The sequence below is a fragment of the Pseudopodoces humilis genome, chromosome 9 (assembly GCF_049639895.1).
Source record: "Pseudopodoces humilis isolate 2021_Gansu_Grassland_sample_001 chromosome 9, ASM4963989v1, whole genome shotgun sequence".
Classification (NCBI taxonomy): Eukaryota; Metazoa; Chordata; class Aves; order Passeriformes; family Paridae; genus Pseudopodoces; species Pseudopodoces humilis.
In genome coordinates, this window is record NC_142208.1 from 12,317,137 (window position 1) to 12,337,256 (window position 20,120).

Sequence of the window (20,120 nt, forward strand, 5' to 3'; positions counted from 1 at the left end):
TCACTACAGATTTCATACATGTCCATGCACATGTGTGTGCACACGCAAAGATACAGAGATAATGCAACTTATTTCTGTTCGTGTGGAATAAATGATCACAGCTATGCAGGTAAGAAACAAAAATGCTAGTGAGACCCACTCCTGCCTCTAGGAAGCAGAAGGGGTTACATTGTCTGACATGGGAACTACAGTATCCATCTGATAAAAGGAAAAAAGATTAAACCATCACACCCAGTTCTATTGTCACACAAGTAGACCATGCAATGCATTACTACAGCCCAGATTACAGTTACAAAATCCACCGGTAACAGCCCTGCTATTAACATGCCACCTGTTACCTTTTTCAAAATGCTGAAATTATCTTATGATCGTTTTCAGCTTGACAAATGCAGTTTAATCTTTATTGCATCTCACAGCACAGACCTGCTTCATATCCATGTCTTATTTATCTCACATGTGTCGGAATGCAACCCCGAGCCCTCAGTCCCCCCCTGCCACCAGGCATTCCTTCTGCTCTGCTTTATCAATATACCTGGGTTTCCATATCCGACTGCTCCTTTACAATAAAAAACACACCCACCCAGTATTCTACCATTGCCTGTTGCCTTGGTAATCCAAATGCCTGGGTACTCGCTGATTATCGGCGAATGAGACTCGCATTGTTCACAGCGCAGCGCGTCTGCTATGTTAATGTGAGATAATGGCAGCCAGAAGACTCCTTTTGTTCCCAGCTTTGCTGTTTATTCATAGTGCCTGGAGGTCAGCGACTGCTACAACAACCGGGGAAGGAACCGCTGAGAGCGTGAGCAGATTCCACTTCTGCTTTTGCCTCTGAGACAGGGGGAAACACGAGCAGCCCCGCACAGCGAGAAGGGCACCGGGAGCTCTGCAGTCTGACTCACGCAAGGTGTAGCAGGCGGCTCGGAGGAAGATGTGATGGACTTGCACTTCCGAGATTTTAGATGAAGCTGATTTACGCTCCCCGACAACAGAAAAAAACCGCTTTCTTCGAGAGGCACGGCGGGAAGGGAGGGAGAGAGGGAGGAGGGGGCAGCACAGCACCGCCGCAACTTACGGGAAGCGAGCCGGGCTGGGGGCTCCGGGGCTGCCCGGGGAGCAGGGACAGCCCTGCCGAGCCCCTGAGGGCAGCGGCCGGGCCGGGGGCGGCGGGCCGGGGGCAGCGCCCGCAGCGGGGCGGGCGGGGACCGAGCGGCCGGGCAGGGCAGGGCAGGGCAGGGCAGGGCAGGGCAGGGCAGGGCAGCCCGGGCAAGTGACCTGGCCGGGGAGGGACGGCGGAGGGGCAGGTCTGAGAAACGTCTCCCCGAGCCGTCCCCGCGCTCTGCCTGGCTGCCAGAGGAGTTTGGAAATGCTGTTGGTGACACAGGGGCACGGGCAAGCAAACCGTCACATCGCATCTCCCCTGACGCATTAAGTGGGAGCTGAGAGCACGAACAGGCTGTGGTACCTTCCCCGCATTCCCAGCTTGGTGGCGACGAGGACATTCAAGACGGTGCCCCGGCTGGTGCGCTGCTCCTTATCCCCGGAACAGCCCTTTCATGGGAAGAAACCACCGAATCCTGCTAAAGGCACTGCCAGTGTCTAATTAATGTCACCGACCCGTCTGCCCAGGTTGCTGATGCGCTCTGTCTGTCGAGCAGGCTTTGTTGTCATTTCTAGCGAAAACCAGCCAGGAGTGTCTTAGCTCGAATTGCTAACCTTTTTTTTTTTTTTTTTTTTTTAGGGAAACCATTAGAAAAGCCCTCCACCACTGCAAATAGTAATGACTATTTCCTTTTCTTCTCACTGCGATTCTGAGAGACTTGAGAATCCAGGCATATGGGAGTAGCAGGAATACAAAAATTGACAAAATTGAGCACCGGGAATTCACTCCTTTTGTAATCTATTTACAGAGAAATCCTGTGGAGGGTGACATTTTCATGCAAGTGAATGAATAACAGACACACGTTAAAGAAAAGGCACAAAGAAAAATATCAATCAAGTCTTAGACAAAATATGCATCTGTGATCCCGTTGCCAAATTATCCAAAAAGATCCAAAAATCGTTTAAAAAGAGAAGGTATTTGCCGGAATTTATGTCAGTAATTTTTACGTGCCAGACTGTAAGCTCCCTCCCTGCTTAGAAGCCATGTCACCTCCTGGCAGGCAGGCTGGAGCGCGATGCTCACAGCGTGGGTACCCAGAGAACAGCTACTCACACTGAACTCACCCTGTGCTGAACCAGGGGCTGGCCCTCCCCCAGCCCTTCTGTGCCTGGAAAGGACTGCTAAACCCCACGGGGGGACCTGATGCTGCGCTGGTCCAAGGGCACTGACTTAGTTCTGATGCTCCCTATCCAAAGGTGTTCAACCCAGTTAAAAGAATCCCAATGATTTTAATGAGTTTTGCAACAAAGGGCTAGGCAAAGTACAGCTTTCAGTGTCACCACATGCTGACAGTCAAAATGGTTAAAAAGCAGGGGTGCTGCCAACAGTTAAATGATTTTTAACCCCATTACCACCAGAAACCAGTTGGTTTCATTGAGAAGTGACAGAAGGTACCTTCCCAATGTGCTCAAAGAGGAAAAATAATGTAGACTCAGCATATATCACTTGCTTTTGAGAGCAGACCTCATGCAAAGAGCCATGATACCCCTGTGATAATCGCTCAACACAAATCACAATCGACCAGGCATTCTCTGGTATTAGCTCTTCAATATGGCCCAAACACGAAAATGATACCTGTCTATTCAAAGCTGTTGCCATATTTTAAGAACTAACATAGATAGTACAAAGCCTGAGAAGATCAGATTTTGCCTCAGTCAGCAGACATACCTTAAATAATATTTGCCTAGTGTTTACTTATAAAAATATCAGCCAATACTTTTAAATTAAAAAAAAAATAAAATCACAAACTAAAACTGTAAGACTACAATCTCTACATGAAAAATATAGTATATAGCTACTTAAACATACTTATCAGAAAAAAAAAAACCCACAAAATTATTGTAGTACTGGCTACATATTAGTCTTATTACAACAGCACTCACTTTGACTCATCAGTCAACATAGAAGACCTGTTTTCACATCTGTGCAAGGTGCTGTACACACAAGAAAAAACTCCTCCTTATCCTATACCTTTTACCAAACATGTAAAGAATATATATTTGAAAACAAGTTGCCCATTATTGTTTCCTGTTACCACAAGAACCGATGGCAAACTTATCTAAAATGAAATGCAGATTTTTCACATGAAAATATTTCATATTTAATTATTAACAGCTAATGGTTACACTCATCAGTTTTCAAGGAGAAGGTACTCATCATTTGCTTTTAGCTTCAACAGGCTCAAGGTTTTCTTCTACCTCCTTCCTGTAAGTGTATGTGATAAAACTAGTATCAGTAGTTTCACTTAGAGGACAAGATGGACAAACAACTCTTGGGACAACACTCTGGAGCAATTAGTAATTAGTTTTGTCTTTGCAATGCTTATTGTATAAGCAAACTGTTCTGAATAAATTTTCCATTTTTTCTTCTTCTTTAAGAAGTGGCACTTCTGCAGAAACATTTCTTGATTCTGAGCTCTTCCCTTATTCTCTCCTGATAGTAAATTTTAACATTTCTTGACAGAAAGGAAACCAGAAAAAACAGCGAAGCTACTCTTGCAGAATCAGAAGTAATACAGGTTTCTTTACTGGGTATATTCTTTTATATTAGGATTTACCATCTGTTCAGTCCCTAATTATATTTATTTCACAACTCCACAACCAGAAAGATGAAAAGGCTTTGAAACAATTTTATCTTTTACCTCAAGAGTTATGAATTCTTTTGCAAAGATTGTCCCTGCATGTCAGAGCCATGACATAATGGAGCAATCCCCTGCTTGAAACTGATGTATAAAACATGCACAATGTGCTTGTTTTCATAAAAGCATGCTGCACCTCACCTCATCCAGATATTTTTAAAGTGACTATCACTGTTGGTCAAAACAGCCTATGATGCAAAATTGAAAAGGCAGCAGCTTTTACAGAACTTCTATACTGTACCCTTTCAGAACTGTTTGTACTAGTATGTTATAACCAGTTCACTCCTGATTGTCAACAATGAAAAAGCCAGTCCTCACCACCCAGTAAACATTTAGACAGAATTACCATTCTTTTCCAAGAGCTCCTATGACTGTTTGAAAGTTCAGCTTTTAGTCAAGTTTAAATTGGAAGAAAAAAAGGACAAAAGAAGCATTAAAAACAAACACTCTTTTAAAGCAAGTCTAACCACTAAAAGGTATTTATGATTGCCTGAACATAAAACATTAATGGTAACAAATAACACAAATACTGTAAGATTGAATTAATGCTTCATTTAATCTACTGTTTAATTTACTCTAAACCTTTGGCATTAAGTAATTTGTGATAAAAATAACATTATCTTTGTATTTCTCATCAATCACAACTGCCCTATAGAGGCATTACCACCTTTCTGTCACTAATTGTGAGCACCTGGCAATTAATACAAAAGACCAAAATTTGGAGCAAGAGTGAAGACAGTAAGAACCCTACAGATGCTCATGACAACACACTAAACAGCTGTCTATTTCTAGGTGGTTTTGTTAACAAGTGAATGTTATTACAAGCTGTGCAAGAAATGAGAAGCCCCCCCAGAGTTTGTCTGAGTCAGACTGACGTGAAAATGAACTAGGGTGCAATTCTTCCTGGGATTGATTTGAACTGTACCCATTTCAACTTGAAGATTCAATTTGATACATGTGTACAAGTCCACCACTTAATACAATAAAGTGTTAAGCAGGAACTTCATCAAAGCATTGGAAGGTGTATAATGACAATAATTTGTACTTGCATAACAGCATTTGCCAAAGACCTTAAATTAATTCAAAAATCAGCCACCTTGAGTAGTATCTATTATTACAGATAGTTTGTCAGATTGGAAAACTACAACACAAATAATTACATTATGCCCTGCAAGCTAGACATTTCACTCCTGTGCAGAAGGGCTAGCCTGAAGACTAACAGCTCTCCTTAAGTTTCCCATAAATCCATTAAGTAGGACTTTAATTAGACATTATACAGGATTAAGGAAGTGGATAGGTCCTACACTGGTCCTTAATACAGGAATAAAGTTTACTCATATGAATCAATAAAAAGGTCTAAGGCAAAAATAAATAAAAACCCTCACATTCAAGTTTGAGCTGACTAGTAGACTGCAAAGACTTAAAAACATCCTAAGATTTGGAAGTTCTTTTTGACAACACAGTGCTCATTCTGTTCACAAAACACAGGAGTTTGCAATCCAACCAACTGCCCTACATTAGACAGCAGGTATTTAGCTGATTTTTTTCTATATGCAGCACTTGATCATTCTGTTAATGAAAAACTAAACTTAGAAAGAAATTAGCACAACACAGCCCCTACTCTGAAAGCATTTGTTGCATGTGTGCACATTCTCATATGGCTTACATTCTGCTCTCTGTAAGTGCATTTAACCAACAGTAACACTATGAAAACCCTCCTTGATCAGTCTACTTCAGTTTTCTCTCATAGCTCAATTAACTTTTAAAAATCAAAGATTGTCCTTAAAAACAGGCCAGACCTGAACTACTTCTAGTGTAAGTGCCCATAGTTCATTAAATATGAATCCTTAGATTTAAATTCTTGTGATACATTATTGAGTCACAATTTATTTTAAACAGCTGAGTCCTGTTTCAACTTTGAGACTAAACAGCTGTGTTTCTTGTAGTGCCAGCTAGACCAGGATTCTAGTCCCTGACGAGTTCTGGGTAATTTTGTTGCTAGTAAAAGGAACAGCAGAAAAAGCCCTGTGTGGAGTACTCAAGATGGCCTGATGACAGGGAAGGATTTAATTGTGTGTCTAATGATAATCAGCTCACATATATCTACATTGCCTTTGTTAACTAAAGTTCTTGAATATGCTCTTGGTTGTTCTAGTTTAGTATCTAGTTCATTTACAAAACTTGAAGTAGCTGGCTATATCAATTGTTTCAGGAAATACATAGCATGCTTTTTTTTTTTTTGCTTGAATTAACAGAAAAGTCTTGTGGATTAGAGATAAGATACTGTGAACTTTAATACTAAGCTTTTGACCCAAATGTAATCTAATGCAAATACAAATGGTGCTTCATCAACAGCTTCATCACTTATTGTAGTTAATACTGTACTCAAAGGCTTTTCATCTTTTGTTTAATTAAAACAAATAGAAAACTCAATTCTTCACCTCATACTTCACTACTGTCTTATAGACTTATTACAAAATATGCCTGAGAATAAACAGTTCCAGGTGGAAAAAGAAGTTGGAGAGCCACAGGATGTCTCATTCTAATGTACCACCTGAGAGATTTTGAGCAGCTATGGTTAAATTACAGACAACAGCATACACCAAAGCAGCGATGCCAGTATGCCAAATCCCAAAGCAGCTGCTGCAGCTATTGTACATAAGAATTTATGCCACAGAAATTCTGTTTCTAGAGGGGCATCTCATAGGTAAAGAGCAGTAATTTAGAAATTACTCTCGGTGTCTTCCCCAGTAGAGCATTTCAAAGGCAATACTTGAGAGAAGTATGCAGGATCTGCCTAATACTGGGCAGGATGCTCTACTACAGGCAGAATGTTGGGTGACCCCGTACTGCCAGAAATGTTGGTATTTAGGTTTAGTAGAAGAAAGTATTTATTTTTTGACATGTGACAGTTTCAGTGGAAAATTGCCACAAAATAAGTGAGTTGTGCTTATCTATTATCTAGTAATGTAGCACACAGCCCCTGTGAGACAGTCTTACTTTATAGACTCTAGAGGAACAGAGGCTAAAAGGTCAAATGAGAAGCAGGCATCTAAAAACTACAAAACTACACCTAAAAGAGCACATACACTGCAGCACATTCTCTGCAGACTGGCCACTAATTCCACTTTGTCTTCTGAAAAACTTCTCCCAAGTGTAAAATTATTTTAAAACATTAAGTTTTCTGTGGGTTTTTTTGTTAAGTGTGTTTACAATCAGTCATGTCATAAACAACTAAAAAAGAGGAAATCCAGGTACTCTGAAAAGCAGTGATGATATACTAATTATACTTCAAAAAAAGGACTTTATTTATTTTCAAGTGCTAAAATAAAAAGCATAGTGATTGCATGGTTTTCCCTTGAATGTAACAAAAATAGTGAAAAAATGTCCAATCCAAGCCCCAAAAGTTGTTTTCAGACAAATATGCATATGCAAATGCACTGGTACAAAGATATCCCTAAGCTCCATTCTAACACAAAAGTTCAAGTTAGTTAGGCTATCATGGAAATTAGATACAAGGAATTTAGACTCATTACACTCTCACAGTCCTTTACTAACAAAAAAACTCTGCATTATAACAAATCTATACTATTTGTCATTTCTTTACTGTGATGCTGAGGTAAAGAAAGCCTTGGAAAAAAATTCTCAGAAACATAAAGCATGGAATGAATACTCAATCCTGTCTACACTTATCTCCAGCTTTTGCTTTGACCTAGGTTGTGCAGACAAGAAATACAAACAGTGCTCCTCTACTTAATTTGGTTATCAAATCACAATCATTTGTTCATGTTTTCTCTAACACAAGTACTGTGTGATCCTCACCTGATACAAGACTGTACGGCACATCCTCTGATCTATGGCTACACCCACAGTACAATTGCATTCCAATGATGGTTAAAACAAGGAACATCAGTGAAATCTTTTCAACGCCAAGAAAAGCCAGTTGTATTTAAATAAACATCAGGCAAGTGTCTGATGAGAGACATGATGTACAAGTTTATCTCTAGGGCATAACTTGAAGCTTGAAAGCAAGCCCACTTGATCTGAGCACAGATTTGAAGATGGAAGTGTCACTTCACTATGCACGGGGCAATAGCAAGGAGAAAACCTGAGTTTATTTAGTGCTTGCTGTAATTACAGATACCCAGCTGGCCGTAGTGCTGAGCAGTGCATGGAAGAGTGTCACTCCCCCATCAGTGGTAACAAACATTGCAAGTAACAGATCTGTCACACAACACGCAGTCCAGACTGCAGTGCTGTGGGCTGGGCCCAGACTCACCTGTGAGAGAGGGTGGGTTTCATGGAGCTCATAGAGTTCATGGGGGGTTGCATGGGGAGCTTCCCGGGAGGATCGTTCTGCCGGCTTTTCTGGTGGCGAAGCAGCAAGAGCCGTCCCAGCTCCTCACACCACGATGAAAGCAGTGCTGTGCAAACAGAACAAATGACAGTGAGCGCACATCTGGGGAACCCAAGCCACTCCAACAGGAGTCAAGCCAAACAGACAAACACCAGGAGTGCAAAGCTCGTCCATGAACCACCACTCACACTACTACTACCCTATTGAACTGAATCTTTTTAATTGCCCTACACTATCATCAGAACATTTTTACCCAAGTTACAAATATTCTGCATGGCCCAGCAGGCACAAGAGAACTTGTCTGAGCAGCAGAGATGAAGAATGGATGAAGCAAAAGGACATGGGATAGCTGCTACAAGTAAGAAGCAGAATAATCCATTTCACACAAACAGAAACATAAAAACATAAGGAAGACATCATTTACAAAGGGGAGCAAAGAAAAGGGGTCTCTTTTCTGTTCAGATGGTTTTTTTAAAAGATTAATTGCAGAGAAACCCATGTGCATGAATTAATTTCCAAAACTGCTATGAGCTACCAGTCTTGAATAGATAAACAGGAGAATGATGTATGGATACAAAGTTAGGCACTTAAATCTATATCTGACCCAGCACAACCCCTAAATGTGTATTTCCATTATGTGCCTAATCTTGTAGTCAATGAGGGTAATTCTGTGCTTACAGGAAAATCACACTCATGAACTATGAAGATGCAGAGATTTCTTAGAGAGAAGAGCTTGCAACTCCTTCTAAAGACATGAAAGGGGGTCATTATTCCTGAAAATGTGGCCTCTCCCTTATGCACCCACACTCAAAGTGACCGCAAATGAAACCTGGCTCCCGTGAGTGCATCCAGCCAAGACACCCCTCTGAAGCCTCCAGCAATATCCACCCTAACCTCAAATCTGCCTATTTAATTCCAACATCAGAAGTGGCTCTGCTAAAAAGTCAGCCAGGTATGAGGACACAGTGAGGAGTTTCACTGGAACAAAGTGCAGACTAATTGAAAAATCCTGCAGTGGAAAGAAATCAATTTCTCAAGTGGAGGTGCTTGGGCTTTTTTCTTCTTTAAAGGATGCTTTACAAAACCCTCAGAACAAAAAAAAAAAGCTTTGTGTTTAATTTTTAACTAAGTGCCTTCCTGAGGTGTTGCATACTGAACACAAATCAACAGATTATATGGGTGGGTGAGAACCAGAAGACTACTGAAAACCCAAGTTGAAAACCCAAGTTGAAAACCCAAGTTGCCACGGTGGTTTAGAGTAGTAAGAGCTCGAGATGTAATTTCAGGCCTGCTCCTTTAAAAGAGACAAGTGCAGAATCCTCTAAAATTGAGGCTTCTGTTTTCATGTCTTAACTTTCTAATGGTTGTCTTTCACCAAATGGCATAATAATAAGCAGTAGCTAACTATCGTTTCAGGGTACACCACCTTCTTTTCCCAGTAGCTATTCACATGTCCTGTTAACACAGAACAAATGCCAAAGAGACTAACCGTAAAGTCATATTTGTGGGGGAGTAAAAGGAACCTGCTTTACCAAAGACACACACCAGTATGGTTTTCCATAGAAAACCGTATGTTTTTTTCCAAGAAACAATTGGATTTTCTCAAGTTAAATGGCTACACAAGAAAAATACTTATAGCCTGGGCCATTGCTGTGAATTAATCACACGTTTGGACAAAGAAGAGGTAGCAATTTTATTGCATTTATCAAGCAGAAGGTAAAGAGCAGTGTTTAGGGAGGCATTTTCGAGCTCTGCTGGGGACATCGTTTCTTTATGTAACTAAATATGGTCACTCAGAAATTGTCAGCCTCACATGTAGCCTACAAAAAGCATTCCCCCGAGCTCTGTGAAATGTTCCAGCAACGAGTGTCAGTCTAAGCTGCTTCTCTATTAGCCAAGGAATCTGTCAACAAGCATTTGATCAAATTATACTCACCTTTTATCCCTGGCATATCATTACTAATGTGCCAGTGACAAAGGCCCCCCTCCCCCTTTCCAGCCGCCTGGAGATACAAATTCCTGCCTCACAGGGTTTCTTCCCTTGTGCCACAGCCACTTGAGCTCGGGAAACACGAACAAAGTGTTCTGCCGAACACTTAACGCAGCCATCACAGAGTAATAGTGGATGAGTAATAGTGGATGCTGAGCACTTTCACAGCCGAGTGTAATTACTACGGAATCATCCATCTTAGACGAGGCTGTGATGGGAGAAGGGAGCTGCTCCCTCTGCACACCTATGTGCATTTGACAAGTAAGATAAAAAGCAACAACCCAATGGATCTGGGGGCATGAATCTGCAAACAAAAGCCAAACCTGCTTGGAAAAAAAAAAAGCAGTGTAACTCCTGGAAAAAGAATATACCAATGAGAGCACTGCTTTGGTGAGGTGAAGATAAGAAAACATCTTAATGAATTGTTATTATTACCAATAACCAGTATGCAGATTTATAAAGGGAAAATGTAAACCATCAAAGAACACAGAGGTCCTCAAGATAAGCTGGATGGTTTTATTCTGCAAGTTATCTGGAGAGGACTCATGTTTTTAGAAACTAAGAGACTGCAGGTAAAAAAACCTAGCAAATTTACTCATCCCTATCACAGCACTCATTATAGAGAGGTTCAACCTTTCCTCCCTCAGGACATTTCAACTCATGTACCATGTATAATAATCACTCTCTTCCCTGTGTCGGTACTTGTGCATGGAATGAAAACAAAGCTGTTTGTCGCCACCTTAGGAGTTACCACTTCCCCTCTGACCTGCTCTATCCTCCCTCTAAAGGATTCTGCTCTCTTCTGCTGGAAAACACAGAAGAGCCTGCCATCTCTCCTGCCCCATCCACCTCCACTGCTCTGCTCTCTGCTCGGTAAGATGAATATATACCCTGCCAACACACATCTGGTACAGCTGGCTTCTGGAGAACATCACTTCCTGGGCTATTCAAGCAAGATAAAACAAACTCAAAATGAATTTACAGATTACACTATTCATCTTTAGTGTACTTAGTTACTGCTTTTTATGCTGACAGTATTAGGCGTATCTCAACTCATTTACACTCAAAGCACGAGAATTTCAGTATCATACTATAATGCACAGAGATAAAGCAGCAAGCACAAAGGACAGCTACAGATGGTGCCAACAGTCAGTCTCACCCTCTCATAGCACAGCCAAGCAGCTGCTTTTTCTCCCCCTCCGCCCCTCCTCCTTGTACAACAGGAGCACAGATTTTGCAGATGGACCATCCACACCGTCTCTCGTAGCCCCTTGCTGCGGCAGTTTAATGATCAGATTTAAATCCTGTTCCTCTGCTGCATTGCTACAATGTCCCTTGCATACAATCATGTGCCTTTCCTGCTTAAGTTGAGTTCAACTGTTGCAATGAGAGGAAATATAGAATCCTTGAACGTGCACCCCCTCACCCCCCCAAGAAGCCCTGTACACAACCCAGAGTGTAAAATACAACCTGGTTAATGCACTAAAATTGACTTTTTTGTTCAACCCCTGTTCAGTCATAGAGGGCTCTGCTAGCTCATGCAAAAAGATGCAGAATAATGGCAATCAAATAACATACTGACAGTTTAAGTGTATTCACACATTTATTTGGCTTAAAGGGACACTCTCTGGGATGATTGGTGCAATGTTTGACCTACTTTTCTCCATCTGCAAAACCTGTATCATTCTTAATGGGATTGCGTTTTACTTTTAGCACTGATCTATTTCCATAGGAATAAATCAATACTGATTTGCTAATGACGACTGCGTTGAGAAACCAGCACAGACATGAGCAGCCTCAGCTTTCACATTTGTGAAAAGCAGAAATACAGATTTAAAAATAAGAGAAATTTCAATTACAACCAGTCCAAGGGGTTTCCCAAAGGAAGTAAGAGAAAAAAATCAGTTCAGAGATATTCAGCTTGCTGCTACCCAGTCCCATTTATGTTTTTCTATTCTTTGAAGAGGACCAGACATGGCAAGAGTGTGTCTCAGCACAGAATGTGACCAACCTCTCCTTAAAATACTCATAAATACACCCACACACCCAAAGCTGGCAACGTTTTATGTCCTTCTGGATGTGCCCAATAGTTTTAAATCCTTTCATTGAAAAAAAAATCATAAGACATAGCAACATTTTCACATTGGGATCCTGGGGACAAGGAAGGGAAAGAAGGCTGGAAGGCAATTTTTAGTTTTTTCCCAGTCAGACCAAGTCACATTTTAAGCATTTCTCTGCAACCACAGAGCTAAGCCTTGCTTGAAAGAGAAAGGAAGCAATTGTTATTTAATCCCCTGCCTCTAGGAGCCAAGTCTTTAAGAACATGCCAAATATCACAAGATTTTCGACACAATTATTAGGACCGGCCACATCCCCTGGTACTGTTCCTTTCCTGTAAGGGCCCTTTTGTGCCGAAAACCTGCCAGGCAGTGCAGGAACAAAGGCCTCCACTGCTCCCTCTGTGGCACCTTTCCATCCCTCATAGCCATGAGTGCCCATCACCCAGCAGTAGCATCACAACTGCTTTGTAAGTGCTGGGGCCCTTCCATTAGGAAAACCGAGGAGCTTGAGCTGGGGGAAGCCACAGATCATGCCCAGGCTGCTCGCACCACTTAATACTTCTTGACAACAAGTGATGCTGGCATACCTGCAAATATTACATGATGGATGCTGATGATGCAGCTCAAATGTAATTTTACAGCCATAGCACAGAAGGTTGGTACAGCCCATTACAACCCTTTTTAGGCCAGGGACCAGAAAGAGTAAAGAAACCAGGGTGTGCAGTCAATGCCACCCCACGGAGGCACTGCTGCATTCCTCTGGCTGCACCCACCCCGGCTCTGGGAGCTGCAATCCTGCAGTGCCTGGCTGTCCTCGGCACCGTGCAAAGTGCCACAGTAAGCACCTCCGAGCGCCTCAGCCCGCGGCTCCCTAGAAAGCAAAATACAGAGAAGCACAGTGCTAATCTATTTACCTATTATGATACCCTAGTATTAGTTACAGCTTATCACCTCAGTAAATCGCTGCCTCTTGTTAGGGAATGTGCTTAAAGGTGCAGCAAACTGTTATTTACAGGCAGACACTATATTTACAGCCACAAAGACAGGTGAGGAGGGGATAGGACAACAGCTCAGTAATTTCAATGCCTTCTGCTTCCCGGGAGACTGCTGGAAGAGCACAATAGGATTACTGCTTCCTTGCTGCAGTTAAGCTGCAGTAGATAGTTCAATAGGCAGACTGGCAGACCCGTATTTCTTATTTGCTGCAATGAAAATATTAGGAAAAAAGGAGGAGTTTCATTTGGAGAACTATCTGTTCAGCACCATCTCGCTAGATTGGTTTCATGTCTCAGAAGGAAATGCATTTGGCTGAAAAGATATTTACAGCATAAATAAGAAAATACATCATTTTTTTACCAATCATATCCATTAATTTTATATTGCTTTTAGAAACAAGTTTGTATTCCTTTACGTGGTGAATTCCAGATAAGTAGCATACAGAGCTACTGAGTGCTTTATACTCTCTCCTCTACAAACTGCAATCTAAATACAGCTTTTATAAAACATCCAGTGAGGTAATTTGGTGGGGAGGGAAGCAGCAATGAGAAGAGAATGAGAGGAGTGGAAATAACTATTGTCTTGGTTATTTAGAGGAGTTATTCTTTCTACGTAGAAAAATGGAGACTATATCACATTTGAAAAAAAACATTGAAAATGTTAACTACCGAAAGCTCAATGTGCTGACAGTATTACAAAAATAAGGTCAATTGCATTAAAAGGATGGAATCTTTGCAATTTTGTGAAACTGAAAATCACATGTTTTCCTTGTGTTTTAAAAGCCATTTTGCTTTTAAAGAGCTAGGAAATGGAGAGAGGGAGAAACCAGTCATGCCAAACTATTTCAAGGATTGATTTTCCTGCAGCTCTCCTCCTCACATACTCCAGCAGAGCCTGGCAATGGCTGGCTCTCCTGTCGGACAGTCGGACAGGGCAGCAAAGCAAGGCCACAAACCAGGGATGGAACAATCCATTAGCAGAGATTTGTGTTTGTCCCACTCTGCAGGTACTGCAGGTACTGCTCCACAGCCCAACCCTGCTACAGATGAGCCCTACCCCATCATTAAATGAGCTTCTGCTCGGTGTCTGCCTCAGCACTGACAGCGCAAAAGGAGAAGACACAAAGCCAATTACAAAGCAAAAGTATTAATTTCTCAGCAGTCTGACGGTTCAACATGGACTGAAAGCAGTTCCCAGGGAGTCCATCCCTCCTCCCAGGCCTATCTCTCCAGCTGCCAGCAGATTCCCACTTTGCACACAGCAGCCCACGGTGCACAGCCAGTGCTTACTCCCAGGTGTTTGCTGCCACCTCATGCTGGGAGGCTTGCCCCCCAGCTGTCTGCTTTTTTGGAGCACCTGAGAATTGTGACTGCTCTATCAGGCAAAAATCAGTGATGTTAGCTTAGAAGTCCAAGTACATTGGATTAAACTGACTGATTTTATCTAAAAAGTGCCAACACAAACCTGCTCCAGTGTAGTGAGAAGAAACCCCTCCAAAGGCAAGCAGATTAAAAAAAGCCTCATCCCAGAAACTGCACAGCAGACTGCATGGAACTGAATTCCCCAGCAGAGCAAGGGGGCAGCTGGCTCAGATCCTCATTTGGGAGGCATGAACTGCCCTGCTAATGACAACAGGAACAGAGTGGACAGCCACAGTTCAACATTGCGGAACAGGGCATGATACACATTTCTACCCCTAATATCTAAGTAATGTCCTTTATAAAGAATGCCTCCTTCATCACTATAGCTACAGCTGTGTCTTACAGAAATATCCAGCTTTACCCTAGTAGGATCTCTAATGCAATTATGTATTACAATTAAAAAACAAAAAATCATGCAGGTTTGTAGGAATATAGATAATGAAGGGAACACCTAATTAAACTGAATGTAGTATAACATTAATTAACAGAGGTTTTATTCAATGAAAACCTTACTGCAAACCTAAGAGTTACTCAGCATTTGCTTTCAGGACTGCTGCATGGGACTGACACCATGTACAAAGTCTGGTCTTGAATATGGGTCCAGCTTGCCTTGGCATATCTTCAATTCTTCACAAATACCTCTCAAGACACATATATGTGTAGGCTTCCCCAAAGGCTCTTGCCAACTGGAATAGTACATGCTGGAGACACAGAATTGAATACAGCTATCCTCACCCCGTGCCTTCAGTGGAACTGGGATTTCCTAATTTCCTTCTGCACTTGCCAAAACTTGGCAGAGGATCTTACCAGATTCACTACATTAACTTTGAAGTAATACATTACAAAACATAGCAACAATGTCTCAATTTGGCAAGCACAAGACACTCTGTACAGATCCAGATAAAATACGTAAGCATCTCATTTAGGCTTAGCTCTACCCAAGCTGCTACATCTGAAAACACAGTCCATTATACAAAGAGAAGACAACACTGGTAAAAGGCTACCAGCAAGTGAATCTTGGATAAGGCTTTCCAAGGAAATGCACTTCAATAGCATTAGACTGCTTGTTTTCTTACTCATCCAATTGTTGGTTTCACTGCTTAGATTTCAAACAACAGCATCTTTCATTACCACTGTACGCTTTTGTTTTGTAATGCCAGTTCTAGTCATCAACAGATTTTACACATAATCCAGACATCTGAAAAATGAGACTGACACACTTGAACCCATCTTTGGCTACAGAAAAAGCAGTGACCTACAGGTGAAAGTCTCAGTTTCATTTAATCCATCCTCAGCCCTCCAATTACTACTGTAAACAACTCCTGAGCTAACACCACCACTAACATCTAAAAGTGCTAGGAAAAAACCTGACAGATGAAGTTAACAAAAGCCGGAACACAAGGAAGCCATGCACAACGATGGAAGTCTGGAAGAGGGAAAATCTGGTGTCTGTCATTAAAAGAAAGAAAGGAATAACTGCAGCATTGGAGGTTCAGCTTTCTATCATGGAAAACTAATCCAAATTATTCAAAAGGACCAAGAGGAAAGTAAAAAATGAATAACAACCAAAACTGACTTTTCAGAAACAAATCATGCCTTACCTCTGTACTTTCTTTACACTAGCAGACAATTGACCTTGAGCGTAGATTAGTTTGATTTTAGTCAGGCTTTAGTGCTGCTTAACATGACATTCTCATAAATAAACAAGGGAAATTAGGTCTAGCTGAACACAACACAAAATGGCAGGAAACTTAAGGCTTACCAAACTATTAAACCAATAGTTGGTAACAGAAATGAGCATTATCAGATTCCTCAATATGAATTGAGGCCAGTGAAAGCAGTAGCTGTGCTGTGGTGCTAAAGCACACCCAACCAGCCCCCTCAGCTGCATGAGTGGAACCCAAGTCTGGGAGATGCACAGTTCTCCTTTCTTGGTACCCCACCACGATGTACAGCCACAGAAAGGGGAGAAAAGTAATCACAATGATTAGAAAAAACCCTATCAATATAGCCTGCAAGAAATGATTACATGGATTAGGGCTTTTGGTGGGTTTGGTTTGAGCTTTTTTTTTTTTACAAGAGGGAAGACTGACAGCAGTGTTCTGATTTACTAAATAACAAAGCATTAACTATATCCACAGCAGAAACATCAATATATAGAGATAAAAAAGACATGGATTAGGTATTAGGAGCATCCCAATGCTCTTTAATACCCTAAGGGGTAAGGTGAGGAATTTCCATAAATGGAGATGCAGAGGAATGGTCAGATACAGATCTAGGGAGAATGGACTCTTCAGCCAAAGGGGCATGGCATAGACGACTTTTTGAAGTCTTTTAGAATCAAGTGAAATCTGTGTTTGTGAACAGAGGAAATTCAATCAGTCTGCACTGGGAAAATAGTTAAATCTGGCTTGTATTCACAGTTATCCCAAAAGACATTTTAGCTGCAGTGTGGGGAGCTCCTGCAGAGACTGCTGAAGTGGCCATCCAGCTACATGGCTTACTGGCTAAGTTTAAAGATGAAAGAAACTGAGAGCAGGTGATGTGCTGAAGGTCACACCATTTGTGACAAAACAGAGTCCCAGAACAGAGAAGATCATACACCTTCCTCTCTTTGCAAGGAAAAACCACAATCACCACATCAAGGGGTTACTGCTCTGTGCCCACAGTCTCTGTGCCTGCCATGGAACATTTTCAAACAACAACTGTAAAACATCTGGAGAGGCTTTCAAGGAGGGGGAAAAAAATTACAAAAACCACACAACCAAAATTTATTGCAGAAACGTGCTTCCAAAGTTAACACTGCACAGCCAGAACTCAGAAGGACCAAAAGCTATTTTAGGAACTTTTGCTTTTTGGTTCTGCCATCTTGCTCTTTGCTTTAACTTTACATTATTTTATATTTTTACAGGAAAATAATGTTTTATCAGGTGTCTTCAGATTTTATTTTTTTTTTGTATGATTAGTGTAATACAAACTTTGCCAACTTCTTTAAAACTGCTGAACAAAAAAAAAAAAAAAAAAGGCTTGCTTTCAAAGTTGGGGGTTGCAGGACCATTTTTCATACTATCCAAAGTTTGTACTTGAGCAGAACTAAGCTAAAAGTACTCTAACCCTATCCTTCCACTCACTCCTCATTCTGAAAGAAATATTACAACTTCGTAAAACAATCCCTAAGTGCTAAACATGAAATCAGTTAAGGACATCAGGAAAGAGAAACTCAGCTTGCAGCCATTTTTAATTTAACTGATTTCTGCTCAAACAATACAGGGCAGACAGACATGTGCATGCATTGCAGTTTCAAGGCAGCAGTGCTTCCCATCTCACTGCCCAGTTGATGAGGTAGTTTTCTAACAGAGTCATTACTTCTCTTTTTTCCCCTCTGTGTCTCACCAACCCCACAAACCTTGTCATCATCTTCCTTTACTAGCAACCTGCTCTGCTCCTCTAGTACAAATCACCTTTTCTTGAGAACTGCCTAATTAATTAACATTCAATTAATATACCTAAGTCAAATATCAAATAATTGTTCCCAGGCTGCACTGGGAACTTGGTAACTAATCTGATCAAGAGGAGGGCTTCTGTATCCTTAAAGTTCTATTTCTTCCAGCTGTGTCTTCTGGGCTAATGGATTTTTCCCACCTGAAACACGGTTGTATTACAGGAGCAGACTTTGTGAGCCACGGATGCTCTTGTTAAGGCATTCTGATACCCCTAAAGAATCCACATACACTTTGTTTATTTTATTTATTATCAATAAAGCAAAATTAGCAAATCATCTATGCTCTGTTACAATTAGGAAAACTTAGGCTGGTGTAAAATAAGAAACATCTAAACAACCCTACCCTGATCTTCAGATTATTTTAGTGTAGGTTCACGATAAAAGTGTTCAGCAGCAGTACTGCCTTGAGGTAGCCCCATCTTCTGCTGTCTGTGCCCATGCTCTGCTGTAGCCTGCACACTCCCAGCTGTGCTGAAGCATTTCTTTATGTGACCACCCTGTGAACCCGACCAGCTTTTTTTTCATTTTTCCTTAAATAAAAAAAAATAATAATAAAAAAATCTTTTTCCTTTTTTCTCTTAAAAAAAAATTTTCCCCCAGACTTATATTTGGTTTTTCCCTAGCCACGTGAAATCCCTGCTGTGTCTGAGTGCGGCCCCAGCACCAAGGCTCGGGCGCTCTGCAGAGGAGGCAGCTGCTCCCTCGCACAGGCGCTACCCCGAGACAGGGCTCGGGTGCACACGGAGCAGCCTCGGTTCAATTAGCTGAGCTACAGGCACTCAGAGGGCTGCAGCAAGAGACTTTTATTTAAAAGCCTAACTATGAACATTAGTTTTGGACAGATTAGAAATTGCTGTTTCCTTGTCTTCAGGGGCATGTTTATCATTTTACATAGGTAGAAAGAGGTTATCTATGGAAGAGGGGGGAGGTATAAAAATGAACGTGGCTAATTGCTTTTTACAAGCATCTAGGGAAGAAGCCAATAGAAATCACAGCTCAGACTGATTTTTCAATACCTTTCGTTTCTCTGCAAATAAAAAAGAATCGGGGGAGAGGGAAAGGGTAATTTGTGACTACCTCTTCTCATGAAAATTTGCAGAAGAGCAGCCTGCCTAAATTCTCACAGAGGACACACGGACGCCTTTCTCTGCACACAAGTGCTATAATTTCAGGACTGGAGTGCTGTAAGATAATGTCATCGGTGCTCCTGCCATCTATAAATAACTGCATTTAGATCCAGCCGAGTCACGTGGAAAAGCTGGCCAGCGACACATACATGTACGTGAGCGTGCCTTTGGAAACCCAAATAATTCTAATAATGCTGCACGGAATAAGCTTTAGCTTTCCAAATTTAGCTCTGGTCCATGCGCTCACCGCGGCTCACAGAGGACTGCTATTATTTCATTTTTAAATACCGTTCTTCCTTTGGAAGCTGCTGAGTAGGGCATTAGCAGGGTATTGTGCACAAGCGGCTCGTGTGCCGCTGCGCAGACAGCCTGCTCGGGGAGGCAGGCCGGAATCAATCGCTCCGGCAGCGCGGCGAACCCGCCCGCCCCTCTCATTGACATCTTCCCGCAGCCCTGAAAAGGCGCATGGGCCCGAGCGCGGCGGCGAGCAGCGGTGGGCGGCTGCGAGCGGCAGCCAGACAGCACAGCACGGCTGCCACACGCTGGAGCCGCTCCTGATCCAGCACAGCACGGCTGCCACACGCTGGAGAGGTTCCTGATCCTGATCCAGCACTTGTGCCACACGCTGGAGCCGCTCCTGATCCAGCACAGCACGGCTGCCACACGCTGGAGGGGCTCCTGATCCAGCACAGCACGGCTGCCACACGCTGGAGAGGTTCCTGATCCAGCACAGCACGGGTGGCACACGCTGGAGTCACTCCTGATCCAGCACAGCACGGCTGCCACACGCTGGAGCCACTCCTGATCCAGCACAGCACTTGTGCCACACGCTGGAGAGGTTCCTGATCCAGCACAGCACTTGTGCCA

At 42.2% G+C, this 20,120-nt stretch overlaps 1 protein-coding gene across 12 annotated transcripts in view; it reads right to left on the reverse strand.

Annotated features, from left to right (window-relative positions):
- ZMIZ1 (zinc finger MIZ-type containing 1) overlaps positions 1–20,120 on the reverse strand; it is a 338,900-nt gene that overhangs the window by 43,654 nt on the left and 275,126 nt on the right. For all 12 annotated transcript variants that reach the window (XM_088059853.1, XM_014250346.2, XM_088059856.1 and 9 more), the window contains one exon: positions 8,080–8,224. In XM_088059853.1, the coding sequence (XP_087915979.1) occupies positions 8,080–8,224 (145 nt within the window). The remainder of the gene's footprint in view (positions 1–8,079; positions 8,225–20,120) is intronic.